At 41.8% G+C, this 18047-nt stretch overlaps 1 protein-coding gene across 4 annotated transcripts in view; it reads right to left on the bottom strand.

The window, feature by feature from the left end:
- STK3 (serine/threonine kinase 3) overlaps window positions 1-18047 on the bottom strand; it is a 115968-nt gene that overhangs the window by 29195 nt on the left and 68726 nt on the right. The window contains exons 10-11 of one of the 4 annotated variants that reach the window (XM_083517340.1): window positions 16212-16387; window positions 6586-6622 (exon numbers count right to left, since the gene is read on the bottom strand). In XM_083517340.1, coding sequence (XP_083373466.1) covers window positions 6599-6622; window positions 16212-16387 — 200 coding nt within the window. In that variant the 3' untranslated portion in view covers window positions 6586-6598. Of the gene's footprint in view, window positions 1-6585; window positions 6623-6964; window positions 6998-11762; window positions 15478-15731; window positions 16388-18047 lie in introns of those variants that run through there. The other 3 variants (XM_083517341.1, XR_014529210.1, XM_083517339.1) reach the window with 3 other exon arrangements.

The following is an 18047-nucleotide window of genomic DNA, read 5'->3' as shown; positions in this document are numbered from 1 at the left end:
ATGTGGACCACGTAAACTCATGACTCTGAAGGATAAATCAGGAGCTTAAAGCAAGCTCCCAATTGTTCATTGGCAAGTGACAAACTCAGACAGCGAACAATTAAGCCCCACTGGGATTGGGTACAGAAGCAAATTCCCTGCCCAGTTCATTCTGGGCCAATTATTCAGCTGGTGCTGACAGGGTGTCTTCAACAGGGCCCCTTCGAAGTTGTCACCTGATTGTTGTCCCTGGGGTGTTGGAGGAAAGGATCCTGCCCGCCCACCCACTCACTGAATCCCGTTCCCCTCCCTGCTTCACTCATTGGACTTCTGCACAGGAAGAGTGAAAACCAATATTAGCTCAGCCCAAAACAAACAATTGAGCTTGCCTGTGAGGTGGCTCCAATCTGCCATGCCACATAGATTCCCTGACATGGCTGGGAAGCAGATATACAACCAGTGTCCAAAAACAGATAAATGGAAACAAAGCATTCATTCATATATATATATATATATATGCTTTCGTAGATTTTCACGGGTACAGGAATGCAGGTTTTGGTGTCTTCGGGTGTCTTCCCGTGTAAGAGTTGGGGTGTCTAGGCGACGTTTCGACGAGGTCTCACTCGTCATCTTCAGGCTGGTGCTTTCGGCTTCTTGTTACTGGAACAGAGCGGGATCTCAGTGTTTGAGTTCCTATAAATACTGTAGAGGGGTGTGGTGTATTGCCTCAAAAGTTCTGGGCAGAGGGGAAGTTCCCAGGCTAGTGTTCTTTTCTTCTTTTGTTCCTTAATTACTTGAGGGATATCTTGAGTGATTTCTTGAGTGATATTCTGAGTACCACTTAGGTGGGTCATTAGGTGTGGATTAGTTGCTAAAGCCTTCGTGTCTTGACCTCTTGAATTTGTGAAGAGTTTTTCTGGGAAGATGGCTGTACTGCACTTAGTTGAGCTTTGGCTTGGCTTCGTGTATAGGGGCGAGCTGTGGTTTTGTGCCCTGTGCCAGCCAGATCTGTGTAGGGATTGCAGGGGGGTGCAGCATCCGGAGGTGCCACTATGGTTTGGTTACTGGATGGTGTCTGTAATTTATCTGTGGAGAGGGTCTGGGTTTGGGTCTGGTGTGGTTGATTGGTGGTGGCGTTCTGTGTGCCTCTGGATCTGGTGTCGGTTTTTGTGGGGAGGGCTAATTTCCAGATGTCTGGCAGGCGGGACGTGTCGTCACGCTTGTTCATGTTGTGAGGGTGTTTCTCTATCTCGATGGCTTCCATGATTATTCTCTTGTGGTGATGTTCCATGTTAAAGAGCAATTTGGAATCTGCAAAATTAATTTCGTGTCCTGTTTCTTTCATGTGTTGGAAAAGAGAGGAAGATTTTTCTTCTTTTTTGACGGCATTCTTGTGTTCTGCGATACGTGCATTTATTCGTCTGTTTGTTTGTCCAATGTACGTGGCTGGGCAGACTTTGCAGGGTATTTCATAGACCCCTTGGTTTTCCAACTGGATTTTATCTTTGGGGTTTCTGAGGATATTGGCTATTTTTTGGTTGGTGCAAAAGGCTGTTTTGATATTGTGTTTATGGAGGATTTTGCTAATTTTATCTGTAGTGCCCTTGATATAAGGAAGGAGGGCCATGCCATTGTTTTCTTCCGTGTCTTGGTTTTTGGGGGGTGTTTCTTTTTGGATTAGCTTCTTAACCCTTAACAAATAAACTCCGTAGCCAAGACCCTCATCTCCAGAACCAAACGCCTGGCTGACAAAGACCACTTGACAACTGAGTTACAGAATCTCTCAAATGTGTTAATCGCCAATGGATACCAGCAAAACAGGGTTAAGAAGCTAATCCAAAAAGAAACACCCCCCAAAAACCAAGACACGGAAGAAAACAATGGCATGGCCCTCCTTCCTTATATCAAGGGCACTACAGATAAAATTAGCAAAATCCTCCATAAACACAATATCAAAACAGCCTTTTGCACCAACCAAAAAATAGCCAATATCCTCAGAAACCCCAAAGATAAAATCCAGTTGGAAAACCAAGGGGTCTATGAAATACCCTGCAAAGTCTGCCCAGCCACGTACATTGGACAAACAAACAGACGAATAAATGCACGTATCGCAGAACACAAGAATGCCGTCAAAAAAGAAGAAAAATCTTCCTCTCTTTTCCAACACATGAAAGAAACAGGACACGAAATTAATTTTGCAGATTCCAAATTGCTCTTTAACATGGAACATCACCACAAGAGAATAATCATGGAAGCCATCGAGATAGAGAAACACCCTCACAACATGAACAAGCGTGACGACACGTCCCGCCTGCCAGACATCTGGAAATTAGCCCTCCCCACAAAAACCGACACCAGATCCAGAGGCACACAGAACGCCACCACCAATCAACCACACCAGACCCAAACCCAGACCCTCTCCACAGATAAATTACAGACACCATCCAGTAACCAAACCATAGTGGCACCTCCGGATGCTGCACCCCCCTGCAATCCCTACACAGATCTGGCTGGCACAGGGCACAAAACCACAGCTCGCCCCTATACACGAAGCCAAGCCAAAGCTCAACTAAGTGCAGTACAGCCATCTTCCCAGAAAAACTCTTCACAAATTCAAGAGGTCAAGACACGAAGGCTTTAGCAACTAATCCACACCTAATGACCCACCTAAGTGGTACTCAGAATATCACTCAAGAAATCACTCAAGATATCCCTCAAGTAATTAAGGAACAAAAGAAGAAAAGAACACTAGCCTGGGAACTTCCCCTCTGCCCAGAACTTTTGAGGCAATACACCACACCCCTCTACAGTATTTATAGGAACTCAAACACTGAGATCCCGCTCTGTTCCAGTAACAAGAAGCCGAAAGCACCAGCCTGAAGATGACGAGTGAGACCTCGTCGAAACGTCGCCTAGACACCCCAACTCTTACACGGGAAGACACCCGAAGACACCAAAACCAATATATATATATATATATATTTGCTTTCGTAGATTTTCACGGGTACAGGAATGCAGGTTTTGGTGTCTTCGGGTGTCTTCCCGTGTAAGAGTTGGGGTGTCTAGGCGACGTTTCGACGAGGTCTCACTCGTCATCTTCAGGCTGGTGCTTTCGGCTTCTTGTTCTGTTCCAGTAACAAGAAGCCGAAAGCACCAGCCTGAAGATGACGAGTGAGACCTCGTCGAAACGTCGCCTAGACACCCCAACTCTTACACGGGAAGACACCCGAAGACACCAAAACCTGCATATATATATATATATATATATATACACACACACACACACACACACACACACACACACACACGCTAGAATTTTACTATGGCAAGCAAATAGGCTGACAGAGGTACTGAATAATGTGTTTCAGATATTCTGCTAAACAAGAATTAAACTGAATCAGGTACAAAATATTGGTAAAGGGAGCTAGAAAGAAAACAGTCTAGCAGTGGGTACCACTTCGAAATTAACTCCCTTCTTATCTCTGCTAACCAAGAAGATGAGTCCAGAAACTTCATTCTCTTTGCTCTGCTGGAAATGGAAGATAGAAAACCCTGTTAAATTCTGCTAAATTTTAAAACGGCAAGCTCACTCTTAATCTCTGTACTCAACAAGAGCACAGATAGACAAAATTTGTCCTGCCTCCCCCTGGATTAGGCACACCACCCCAGGTGCTGTTTGTTTCCAGAAGCTTTAATGCTCAATCAGTACCAGACATATGCAAATCACCAGTCAAAGGCACAGCGGGCCATACACATCTCTGCTCAAAGGCATAGGTATACAAGGGCACAAGCAAAGAAGCTGATCCAACAACACATCCCTTGCTTTCCTGTTAGGCACAACGTAGCACAGCAATTTAGCACTGCCCTTTGAAAGCTGTCTGCACTAGTGTCTCCGGGAACTGGGTGATGGGGGCGCTGTTCCCACTTCCAGAGAGGCGGAGGGGTCAAGCACAGCATCCCCCTCTGGAGAGACAGGGGCAGACCCTGTATCTGACTCCAAAGATAGGGTGGTCGGGGCAATAGGCACAGTAAGAGCTTCAGAACAGGACTCTTGAAAACCATGGAGCTCACAGCTCTCCACTCTGATTGACAGGGCATGACAGCAAGTTGAGGGAAATCCCCCCCCCCCACACACACACTTTGGGCCTCCCTAGGCTCCTCAGCATCGAGTTCCTCTGGGTCAGAACACAACCTCCCAAGCCCACTGGAGCCTTCCCCGGGGTCCATAGCAAACCACCCCTTTGCGATATCCTGACTTGACCAACCAGTGATGTCTTATGTTCTGTTTGGTGAAAAGACTTTCACAAATTGCTCCTGAGCTACCACTCAGTGGTATAAGATTCTACAAAAAATAAACCCCAAAGCACCCAAAATACTTGGAGTTTCTTTAAAAAAAAAAGTTTGTGTGCTTTTCTTTTCTTAAAAAACCCAAAACTTTATAAGGGTTATAAGCATGAGGAGATATGTACTGTATATATAAAGTACAGTGAGTGATGGAGTCTGCAAAACAAACATTTTTCCTAGCTCTCCAGTTTAGAAATGAATTTAAACAGATTTTTAAATAGATTTTGAGCTATTTGTCTTTGAAACGCCTTAAGCAAAAAAGCAGCTCTAGGTGTATTTGGCCCCTTGTATGGATTTGAGATAAAACAGTTCCGGAAATTCCTGGCAACAGCAAAAATATATGTAGAAGGAAGTTTTATCCTTACAACACCCCCAACCTTTTAAAAGAGTACATTTTAAGAGCTTGGTCCTAAGTATTTTAATAAGAAAGCTGTTCACCTACACTATTGTAGAATTCAGAAGACATCGTAATCAGCATTTTCCCCTCTCTCTGACAGGAGTGAATAAGGAAATAAGACTACTGTTGTGCACAAATTCCAAAGGAGGGAGAGGACCAGTTATCTTTGCTAATCAGGGATTCCAGGCTAAAGAGGAAGGTGCTGAGAAAGTGACCAAGAAAATACTTGTATACCACAATTTCATAAAAATATCAAAGCAGTTTACAACAATCATATATACACAATAAAACCACATAAAAATCTTACAGGACTGGATATCTCTTCCCTTCCTTTGATGGTAGCTCCTTCAGCTTGTTTACAGCAATTCAAAGGATGCACTGCAGCTAGTAAAAGAGCTTTTCTTAAGTAAATGTCCACTGTGCTTTACATCCTAGCCAGAAGTAAGCCCCGGAGTTCAAAAGAGCTTACTCCCATGGATGGATGCATAGGATAGCAGTCTTAGAGGAATATGGTGAAGAGCCAAAATTTGTAATCAATCAGTACTATAATGGGAATGCAGCAACTTCTTCAAAAACAGGCTTTTAATCATTTTAATTGAATTTTTGGAGTATTCTGAAAACCCTAAATGAACCCTAAATGAAGGATTTTACATGCCAAAGGGTTAATCATAAATTCTGATTTTAAAAAAAGTCTAGAAGAGCTTTTACAAGCACTGTGTAAGCAGAGTTTCACAGTGATCTAACTTTAAAAGCTGCAGCTATAGACTATAGCATAGCCTGTGAAAATTCACAGGAGTTTTTCTTTAAGGTGTCGCAGGACTTTTACTTCTTCAAAAACTCATCATTAGCTGGTCCAGAACAGAGCCGCAAGATTATTAACGGGGACAGGTCAGTTATACATTGGGAATATTATGCCTGAGTTTTGTCAGCTACTCCAGCTCTTAGTCCATCTCCTGGTCCAATTTAAAATGTTGGTTTTAACTTTAAGAGCCCTAAATGGCTTGGGATTTAGTTACCAGAAAGGCACCTACTCAGTCCTGATCATCATCTTTTCAAACACAGCTCTGAATGTCGCCATCAAACAATTTTTGTTGGGAACACTCTGCTTCCCGGAATGGTTGCCTGGCACCATCTTTGTGGTCTTCCAAGCCCTTTAAATAACATGCATCTCATTGTCTGGCCTCATTTTAAAATATGTTTTGTTGTTGTTGTTGTTTACTTTTAATAAAGTTTATTGCTTTATGTTGTATTTTTATTGTTGTATCTGTTTTGCGAACCACCTATAAAACGTATTTAAATATAATACATAAATATTTAAGCCTAATATAATATATTTGCAAGAGCAACAAAAAGCCATAAAAATAGAAATAACACAGTTAAAAGCTTAAAAAATGAATCATGGTTTCAAAGTTTTTAGAAAGTCATATGCTCATTAACATAGATAAAGCTTACATTATTAATATATCCATACAGTCAGAAGAAACTGGAATCTATTCTGAAAATGCATATAAAATGTTTTGGCAGTGTCATGGTGGAATTGGACATCATAGATAATAAATGTTGACTACCAGGGGCAGCCAGTATTTTCTGGAATGCTGTAGATATAGCTATATAGATGCTGTGCATTGTTTCTCTTGATACATGTGATTAGGACAGTCAAGCAAAAATTCAAAATAAATCTCGACTTGCAGTGCCAATTAATGTGGCAACTCCCCTATGACTCTGCAAAGCCTGTGAAAACTTAAACTAGCATTCTGTTCTCTTCCGGCTGCTGTTCCCATGACAACAGCTCTCTAAATCACAGAAAACAGGTCAGGTTTTTAAAACTACCCACAGTTTCCCCCACTAGTTTTATACTAACCAACCTGTTTAAGATCATCAGAGGACTTGTTGCCATAGCAGCTGTGGGAGACAGTGGGAAAAAGAAGACCATTATGTATTCAGAGGGACAACAGAGAGAGGCAGCTGCCTATATATTTGCCACTTCCTCCCTCATCATCTTTTCCCCCACCCTCATCTGTAAACCTCTCTAGGCTCTTCATTACTTTTCAATTTTAAATCCAGTATCCAAAGCACTCCAAGGAAAGGTGAAGACTCCCAGCACTAAATTTAGCCTGGAGAAGAGAATCCCAGTGCTATTAAAATGAATTTAGAAGCCATGGTCCCTCACGAATCATTTTTGTGTATATATACTGAAGAATGCTTAATATAAGTTACTTTCCATACTATTTGCACTAGAGCTGGTCTACTTTCTCATTGTCAGTTGGTTTTGGAACCCTAAAATGGGAGAAGGGTGTCAGCAAAATGTGAATTCTTCCATTTCATTTTGGGAGCAGAGGGATGGGAAGGGAAGCTTCTTAATTTACTTCACTTAAAATCTGCAGATTGTGCAGCACAGCAGCAGATAAGCTCTGGTCCACCACAGTCACAGTCTTTCCTTCTCAGAGTGTCACCTAATGATATATAAATTATTTTAAAGATGAAATAAATAAAGTGTTATTCCTTTAGCATCTTTCCCAGAGGCACCCGAGGAAGACAAGATGGCAAGCAGTTCTAACTGCTACTGCCATAGTACCAAAGTTGCCAGTAGAGTGACACCTTTTATTTAAAGACAGAGAGAAATATAAGCATCCTCCCCACACCTTGAAACTATTTTAAGCTCAATTTATGGTCTCCAATATGCCCACCACCAGTTAACTACCTGTAAGTAAGAGTGGCAAAGGGGGGGCAACCATTTTGATCCATCCAAAATACTTCAACACAAGAGAATGGGTTTTGTCTCTCACCTGCATAACGTTAAAAAGATCTAGAGCCATACTGTAATCTTTTACATTTGGTGCCAGAGTATGGTCTGAAGGTACATGAGGATACCACCTTGATGAAGCTAAGCAGGCCAGGGTCTGGTTAGGTCTACTTTGGGTTCCATGACAGAAGAAAGGCGAGATATTAATGTAATACAATACAAATAAATACATCAAGTGGGGACTACTAGCTTCTGGGAGCCAAGAGGAGGGAAGCAAATTCAGGCAAATACAGAGGGCCTTCTGGGTAGTGGCGCCTGCCCTGTGGAGTGGCCTCCCATCAGATGTCAAGGAAATAAACAATACCTGACTTTTAGAAAACATCTGAAGACAGCCCTGTTTAGGGAAGCTTTTAATGTTTGATGTTTTATCGTGTTTTTAATATTCTATTGGGAGCCACCCAAAGTGGCTGAGAAAACCCAGTAAGATGGGCGGGGTATAAATAATAATAAGTCGTTGTTGTTGTTGTTTGCAAAGCTACATTAAAGAATAGTTAGAGAATAATGTTGCTTCCAAGCTCCCAATGAATTCTTATGGGAGACGTGGTGATTCTGATCCAAGCCTTTAACGGTGTAAGCACTATGTATTAGCAACCACTAAACTGGTACTATCCTGGTATAGTAATTCATATTATTATAAACCTTTTAAACTGGGGTGGTATTTTTTTTGTTTGTTACTATGTATTAATATTTTCATGTTTTTATATTTTAAACCACCCTGTGATCCTCGGATGAAGGGTGGTAAATGAATGAATGAATGAATGAATGAAAGGTTGGGCTACAGATTCTATGCTATGTGGATTCATAATATGTTTTTAAATGTGTATATATATAAACTTGAAGACAACAAAGTAACACACACACAGCAACAATTAAAAAAAGCAAAACTAATTCAGCTAGAACACACCCAATGATGTACATAATTAAACTTAAGAAGTAGAAGTTCATTTAAGATGTAAATTATCTCAGAACTAGGCTCATGATAGTCAAATTGCCTGAAGTCCAAAACCCAAGTCACACTGATGTGTAGGGGGCGGGGGTGGCTATGAAATATCTGGTCTGGTCTAGTTACAAACATTTCAAAGCTGTCCCTGAACTCAGAAGGCTACTGAGCTATGTGCATGAGATGTATTAATATGAACAATTAGTTACCAAGGCAACGAAGACAAATATAACTGCTGCTTCATCACACTATTCTCACCATTTTATTTTATTCATTAGAGTCCTCAAACTATTCATGAATTATGAACCTGTTATGCAACTAAACAGATGTTAACAGAGCTGGCCAGCAACCTTCACAACCTACCGATTCTCCTAAGAGTCAATTCACTACAAAAACCATTCTTATGCGCCCAAGGCCTTGTTTCCATTTAATCTTGATGTTCTAGGAAAGATAGCATTTCTGAACTTTGTGTTGAATCTTAAAAGAAGCAGGAAAGGACTGTGAAATTTGTTGCAGGAAAACCTGCCTTATCTCATAAGTGAGGAAGGAAACACATGAGATGGAGTGAAAAAGGAATCCAAAGTTTATTTCTGAGCAGAAACACATGAGATGGAGTGAAAAGGGAATCCAAAGTTTATTTCTGAGCAGAAGATCCAGCGGGATCACTCCTCAAAGACTGGATCCTGAACATACCTACAAGCCATCTTTTATAAACATCCCAATCAGAACGCATGAGTCCTGTCTTTCCCTTATATGGTAAGCAAGCTTAGGCTATGCTGTCGGCCTGTGATTGGTTCCCTTTTGCCGCATAGCAGAGTGTGCGCACTGAGTCGTGGCCTCTATGTCTACATATCAAATGCCTAGCTTTCCTGTACTTTCAAGCTATGGTGCAAACAAATCATCACCTATAGCTTGATCCTCAGTAGGCAAGCTTTTATACATAAAAAGCAATTTTCTAGACATTGTAGCTTCTATGGTAGATTCTATCATGCGCCTAAGGGCCTGCAGAAACAAAGGTATAATACATGGCAGAATCAACAACAACAAAAACATAACCAATAATCCTCCTATCAAGGTTTAAGGCCTCCCATCTGGGGAAGCCATGAAGACAACCAATCCAGATTCCAACCCTCCCAAGACTGTACTGGAATATGGGCTACTGCTTCCATATGATCAGCTAGAGAACGAATAGCCTCACCATTATCAGATATGTTGAAACAGCAAACATCTTTTGTTAAATTCAGTGCGTTACACATCCTGCCCTGTTTGACCAGGACATAATCCAGGCCCATTTTGAGTTGCAGAATGGCACTTCTACTTTCATCTAATTGTGGAGCCACCACCTGCAGAGCCAGAGCAGTTGTGCTGGTGACTATTTCCACTGCAGCCTGCAGCCTAATGATGCAGTTCAGATTATAAATAGGCTCCTGGAGCCCCGCTACCAATTCATGAGGGTTCCATGTAGCAGGGCCATAATGTTGTATTATCCTTTCTGGAAGCCAACCATTAGTCCCATACCAACTTTGAGCCGAGCCTCCAGCTACCGTCTCTATGGCCCCTGCCGCATTCTGGATAGTTCTCCTTCGGTGGGTCAGATAAGGGAGAACCCACATGGGGGGGGGGAAGGGTGGCTAGATAACAAGCCCCGTGCCAACTGGTAGGAACTTCCTTATATGTTCACTGTCTGCACACCTACCACAGAAAGGAAGCATTCCCTTGGAAGGTAACTCTGGCTTCAAATATGACCTTGTGGGTGACGCTGCCTCTTGGGCAAGTCCTGGTAGTGCTATTGATATCTCCACTAGGATTCCAACAGATTTTCCAAATGTGGCTCAATCATTTTGAACATCTACAATAATCAAATGTCTTTTGGGTCTGTCCACATGTCCAGTTGTTAACATCATGGTGCCACCAATTGTGGGTGCATGACAAAACTCCCACCCCAGTGCTGTTTTGAGTCTTCTTCTGGCGGACACACAGCCCACCTTTTAAAGGCGCTACTTTAATTCTTTGCCTTGTTATACATTGGGGGCCATTCTTTGAGGTTCCCTTTGGTGAATCCCACATCCAATACTAATCCAGTGGCGTTTAAAGGATATAGTAGGAGAGGCACACCTCCCAACAAATCATAGAGTCCTAGGGAGCAAACTAGACACTTTCCCCCATTCGTTGCTACCTCTTCTGCTATTGCTGCCCATTTATTATCTTTTGCCAACTGCTCATCTTCTCCACCTCCTTCCTTCCACCTTATAGAGAAGAATAAAACTACAATAGTGAAATGAAAATGAGGAGACAAGCATCTTGCTCCCAATCTTCCCCTGTGCGTTGATAGCCAGCGTCCGGAGTGGCTACTGCAGAGGGTCGTTGCTCTCACGATGCCCGTGACCCAGTCAGCTCCCGGTGTGACTGGGTACAAGGGGTTTCCTTGTCAATATTACTTTTAAATCAGTTTCTGGATGTTGGGCACCTGACCACATGCCTTCAGCTCTCTTGATACATGTGTGGTGGATCAAGGACGCAATCCCCTCTAGCCTTACTGCTGTTGGTGAGGTCAATAAGACAACGCATGGGCCACACCAGCATGGTTCAAGTGGGTTTTCTCTCCACTCTTTGACCCACACTTCGTCACCGGGTTGGAACGGGTGCACAGGCTCCATTAGGTTAATGGGGGTGTGCTCAATGGTCCACCTGTGGAGAGAATACATGACACGGAAGAGAGACTACACTTGCTTCTTTACCACATGGTCACTCCATTCCATTAATCCATGGCATAAGGGCTGAATAACAGGTGGCGGTCCGCCATACATCAATTCAAGTGGTGAGACTTTTAATTTTCCCTTAGGGGGGCACCTAATATGGAATAGGGCAAAGGGCAACACTTCAGTCCATTTTAAATGAGTTTCCTCACACAGTTAGGCTAGTTGAGTCTTTATAGTCTGAGTCATACGTTCGCTTTTTCTCGAACTCTGGGACCTCCAGGCCAATCACATCTCCCAGTGAGGTCCCATCCACCTTCTCTCTAGTTGGTTAGTATCAACCTCCACGCCACTGGCCTTGTCCTCTTCCTCTTCCTCTCAGTATAATTCCTCTACCTCTCACTGAGCCGCGTCCTCCTCTTCCTCCACATTCCACTCTCAGGCATTCATTCTTTCAGTGTCCTTCTTCTCGGCATATAGCGCATTGTTTCGGGCCTAAGCCCCCACTTCGCCAACCTCCTTTTGCTCCCCAGCCACCTTGGTATGTGGGAAGTCTGGCTGCTGTGGCCACTGTAAATAAATCCACTTCCCTTTTAAACTTCCTTTTTGCTTCCCTTTTCTCTTCCAAATCTCTATTCATATATACTTTCCTAGCTACTGCCACCAACTGTTCTGGATTCATTCCAGCGAATCCTTCCAGCTTCTGAAGCTTCCTTCTAATGTCTGGTGCACTTTGCTCCACAAAACTCATATTCACCATTCCGCGATTTTCAGGAGCCTCTGGGTCTATTGGCGTATAGTTCCTATAGGCTTCATGAAGTCTCTCCAGGAAGGTGCCCGGAGACTCATCTGTTCTCTGTATGATTTCCTTCACCTTGCTAATATTCAGTGCTCCAGCTTTCAAGCCTTCTATTATGGCCTGGTGGTGTCGCTCAAGCTTCCTTCTTCCCCCTCCCCTTAGTTAGGGTCCCAATGGGGGTCTTGATCTGGATAATTCTCCACCACCCAGGCCTGTGTGTTGGCTGCTCCATGCCTCTCTGCTTCTCGCCTGAGCCATTCCTGTGCTTGTTGATCGACCCTTTGCCTTTCCTCAGTACTGAGAAAGGTCATCAGTAATTGCCTGCAGACCGCCCAAGTGGGATAATGTATTTCCATAATTGAACTAATCAAATCGGTTATGGCTTTGGGCTTTTCAGAATAGGGTGGGCTATGTGTTTTCCAGTTTAATAGATCCATGTATGAGAATGGCACATATGTCCATATCCTAGGGCTATATTTTTCCTTATCATCGAGAGGTTGTTGGATTAGGCACTTCCTTTAAGGGAAAGATTCTTGCCCCTGGGATCTTGTTGCATGGACTGCCCAAGGATTCCAGTGCCACAGCACTTGGTTTGGGATCTGGGTGGAGACCATATTCTGAATTTTCTCGTCGCCCTTCCTTTTCAGTTTGCTCTGATGCCCCTGTAGTCCCAGCCTCTTTTTGTTCGTTATCGCCCGATCCTTCCTTTCCTTTAAATAGTTTTGGATAAATAAGGGCATAGGGAGGGGGTTGCTTCCAGTGTTCCTGGTCAGAGTGAGCTAGGATAGCAGGGGCTGTAGGCTGTAAGAAGGATTAAGGATTAAGCACATACCAGGTAACTTCAGAAATGTGTGTTGCTAAATAGCCATCAAACCCTGTGCAGCTTACTTCTGAATATATCTGCATAGAACTGGGAATATGGCCCCACAAGGGAAGGCAACTATCAACAGAAAAAGTTGCCCACCCCTTGTATAGTGTTAGGTGTGAAAGCCTATATATGCCCTGGATCTGCACACACACACGTACACACACGTACACACACACATACAAACACACACAGAGTGCAACATGACTATAAGATCAGAAGCTTTTGCTTCTGCTTTTAAACTAAATTTATCTACCACATTTTTTTTTTAAGTTGTGCAGAAACGTGTTTACAGAAATCATTGCATTTTTAAATTCATTAGGGTAATGGCAGCTAAGCTATAATACAGTAAGACTCTAATAAAATACCAATTTACATTGTTTCTGAGATTTCTATCTAAATGCTGTATATTATCCTTAATCATTTTAATGATTAAATCATGTTATTCTATTACCTAATCAGCTGTCACATTTAACGTTTGTAGCACTAATTAAATACTTGCTATTTGCAATGTCATCGTTTTGCAGTGATTGTTATGTTTTAATGTTTGTTGTTCTAAGAATACATTAAAGAATCATGCCTTTTAGTAACAGATGGCTTTAAAAAAAAATGCTCAAGGCATCAAAAGTGTACTTAAACAACAGTGTAATGCCGACACATGATATGCACGTTCTGTGTTTAATGTTAAACAATCTGGATACCAGACCTGTTTGGTAGTAAGTTTAGCAAAGGCAGGAATCTTTCCTTTGGCACTGATGTAAAATGCATTTGCCTTCTCTATTTGAATTATTCTACCCAGGGAGAAAAAGAGGCACTTCACTTAACATGTAGATGCAGTTAAGATAATTGATTCAATCAGCACTGATGAGACTTTTAACAGTTATCTTTCTAAATTAAATCAATTCCTAATACTAATGCCTGCATTTTGAGCCATTAGGAAAACTTATCTCTTTTGGGGAATGTAGACTCTCATTCATCTGTTAGAAAAATAATGCAAAATTTAATAACTTTTATTAAAGAATGTGCTTTTAAAATAATACTATACTAATTCATGATCTAGCTAGCTTGTTGACTGTTTTATTTTTCAGCAGCTTTTAGAGTATAGATTAGGTGGTATTCCTTTATCATTTTAAAGCAGTAAGCAGATGGGGAGACAATCTCTGCTAGCCAACTACAATCCTAAAAGGCAGGCAAAAGAACATCAAGATACTTGCAATTAAGTTTTCTTTCAACCTCCGTACTGCTATCACTGATGTCCAATCCTCTGAACTGACTCTTATGCTTGCACTCAGAGGTGCCAGCTTCTCTGGATGATTAAGGGGGCCCAATGCAATGTCCTGATGTCACATGCACAACATTGTGTGACATTGCAAGGAGCCAGGGGGCAGAGCCCAACACCCTCTGAACACTGAGGGGGCCCAGCACCCAAAAAAAATAATAATAATGAGGTCCTCAAGTGTCTTGACCGTCAGGAGCTGGTGCCTATTCTTTCACTTAGGTGATCCTGGGTGAAACTCAATCCTTCATTTTTAGAAAGAATGAGGATATTGACCCCTGTAATGGTCTGACAAGAATTAAACTTGTATCTTGCTAAGAGCAGCTACATTGTCCTAAAATAACACTGGATGCTGATTCATTTTTTACATTCTGGAATTTAAACTGCTACCCTATTCTTTTAGAACACACAAAATTAGTCATTCCTGATTGCATTCACTGATAAAATCCCTAACTAGATCCCATTAAGGCAAAATCCAACAGAGATAGAAGAGAGTTCCTTAGAACTGAAAGTTATCCATTATTTACAATTTTCATGAATTACTTAAAGACTGTATGTCAGCAGTCTAAAAAATTGATGTCAATTTTAGAAAAGCATGAAATGCATGCTCCACAATGAGTTATCCTTTAACAAGTGTCAGTACCTATAGCCAATAATATGAGTAACACAAACAACTAGAGTAAAGCAAACAACTAGAGAAAATAATTGAATTTTCCACATACTATACTACTCAGAACACCTACAACGATTATTACAATCTGTCAGCTCATAGGAAGAGCTACAAAGTGTGATGGTTAAAATAACTGATAACAAAATCTATATACTTAATGCATGACTACTGCTATCACAAAAAAATAGATAATACTTCTTACACAAGTTTAACTCACTTTTCTAATGGGTGGCCTTAATGTATACTCCCATACAGTTAAGGTGGACAATACAAGTAAAATATTGATCAATTAAGTTAGCTTAAATATGTATATACAACAAACATTTGCCTGGTTAACACACTGAAAAGTGGGTGTTTGTTTTTACACTAAAAAGTGTGTACAGAAAACATTCAGCAGGATAGAAGGGACAGACCTATGATTGAGTGCAAGTGAAACTGAAACAGGGTCTAATAAGCAGCTAGTCATAGGATGTTCACAAACATCCTAAATGGCTGAGAATGAAGAGTCAGATTCATTGGTTATTTCAGTGGTGATAGAGAGAGAAAAAACTGCTGGATCACAAAGGTTTCATGTACCAAAAAACTGCAGTTTGCTATTCAGAGAAGATGGGAGATGCTGTCAGAGACAAGAAACCAAAAAGATAAACTAGGCCACTTCTACATTGCTAGGTTCAAGTTCATTTGACAATATGTACCGTATTTTTCGCTCTATAAGACGCACCAGACCACAAGACGCACCTAGTTTTTGGAGGAGGAAAACAAGAAAAAAAATATTCTGAACCTCCGAAGCCAGAACAGCAAGAGGGATAGCTGCGCAGTGAAAGCAGCAATTCCTCTTGCTGTACTGGCTTCTGTGATAGCTGTGCAGCCTGCATTCGCTCCATAGGACGCACACACATTTCCCCTTACTTTTTAGGAGGGAAAAAGTGAGTCTTATAGAGCAAAAAATATGGTTATTTTGCATGCACATTGGGAGAATGTACACAGTGGCTGAGACAAGTCTCTAATAGTACAGAAAACGATGAAGAGACGGGACCACTAAACTGCAGAACATGGAATTCACAGTCTGAAAAACCCTACGATGCATCCTGGATCTGTGTTTGAAACTCCCATTGTTCTAAGCACATTTTGCAACAGGGAATTTCATTAGGGCAACCAGTTTCTGAGCTCTGGGCACAGTACTGCACCTAAGATTTCAGATTAAAATAGCAGAGTGGAAGGAAAGGTGGACTTTGTTCTGCCTCCCCACTTCCAGCTACTCTCTGAAGACTGGAGAAGAGACCCTCTAACACTGTCCTGGATTATGCTATGTAGGTGGCCATATTCCTAAGCGATTGCTACACTGCTAAGAATTCTGCATAGTGTTCATGTTAGCTGATCTCAGTTAGAATTACTACACCATGCAAAGACACCAGGAAAGCAAACTGTACAGCAGTACTTACAAAATCAAAATCGCCATCTTGAGGAACCTTCCAGTTATCGGGAAAGACATTCTTCGATATATGGTAAGATTCATGCATATTCTGGTTACAGTTTTCATGGCTTTTATTCTTGGAATCCTGTTTATCAAAGTAGTCCATAAAAGAAGGTCGCTGAGCCTGGGGTGATGTTGCATTTCCTAGTATGAAAATTAGAAGGCTGTGGTTAAAATTTAAAAGAGAAAAGCAGTAAGTTCCAAGTAAATTGTGTTTATAATGGAGCTGCTCAAAAGATATCAATAGGCAGAGTTAATGTTTGTTTCCTAGCAATTGGGTTCCCTTGACAGAGTGAAGCAGAGGGTTCCTGACAGGGCAAACAAGAAAGAGGCATGTAATCAGAGTGACAGAAACCTAACGAAATACCACTGTGATGCAAATGAGTGCAAAAAGTGGCTTACGGCTCAGTTAACTCAGGATACATCTACAGAATTAAACATAGTTGAACTAATATAACGTTTGCAAATCCTGAAATTGAAGTCCAATATTTCTTCTCAATATTTCTTTTCATTTTTTAACATTGACACTAATATAAATGTTCCTCACATGAACAGAAACACTCCAGCTTCACCCATAGCATATAAAGATTCTGGCAAAACAGTGCCTCCAACTCCCATCCCAGCAAGGGTAGTACAGAAGGATACAATGGTTGATGATATCAAAAACTGCTGAGAGGTCCAGGAGAACCAACAGGGACATACACCCCTAGTCCAGTTCCTGGCACAAGTCACCCACCAAGGTGACCAAATCCATCTCTGTCCCATAATCAGGCCTGAAACAAGATTGAAATGGATCTAGATAATCAGTCTCTAGAAACCCTTGGAGCTGAAATACCACCAACATGCTTCAGTACCTTGCCCAAACATGGGACATTGAAGACTGGCTGATAATCATTCAATACGGTGGGATTCAGGGATGGATTTTTCCATGGTGGTCTTATAACTGCCTCCTTTAGGCATGCTGGTACCCTGCCTTGTTGTAAGGAGAGGCATTGACCTCTCCCTTCACCCACTCAGCCAGTCCGCTGCTGACTCTTTCGATGAGCCAGAAAGGGCAAGGATCAAGAACACATGTGGTAGCTCTCACATTTCCAAGGTTCCTGTCCACATCCTCAGGCTGTACAAATTGAAAAGTATCCATGAACTCCGGACTAAGGTTGTATCCAACAGCATGTGAGGGAAGTTCCATTCATGCAATGGGTCTTCTATTTCCTCTACTCTACTCCATATGCCCCCCCCCCAAATCTGCTCTAGAGGGGCTCCCAATCCCCCAGAGCAGATTTTAAGGGCATGCCCAGAGCAGGGAGAGTGGAGGCGGCTTTCACGTCATTCCCAGAAGTATGTTGCATTAGCAGAGCTGCAGCATTGGATACACCCCTAATATCCCCTCTTACAAGTGGGACAACTCAATGAGAACATTCTAAGAAATGCAGAGGTGCAGATCAATCACATTCCATTTATGCTGAAAATTTACAATTCAGTCTTTGTAAATAACTGCATTGCCAGGATTTTTGCTTCTTATAGTTAAGTTTATGGCTTTACAAGCTGATCTTTAAGAAACTATTCATGGGACACAAAAAAATGTCTACTTTACCTAAAGAAAAAGAACCAACTAAGAATCTCAAATTTGTGTATCAAACCGTATAGCAAAGTCAAGAAGACCATAAAAAGCAGGAACCAATAGCAGCATCCTTCATATGTTGTGAACTACAACTTCCATAATTCCTGATCTTTGACTGTGTTGCCAGAGCATGATGGGAGCTGATAGCCCACAACAGCTGTAGGACACTACATTAGCTACCCT

This window comes from Podarcis liolepis (genome assembly GCF_965112155.1).
Source record: "Podarcis liolepis genome assembly, chromosome: 8".
NCBI classification, from domain to species: Eukaryota; Metazoa; Chordata; class Lepidosauria; order Squamata; family Lacertidae; genus Podarcis; species Podarcis liolepis.
Note: the sequence above shows the minus strand (reverse complement) of the source record. Positions and strands in the feature narration are given on the sequence as shown.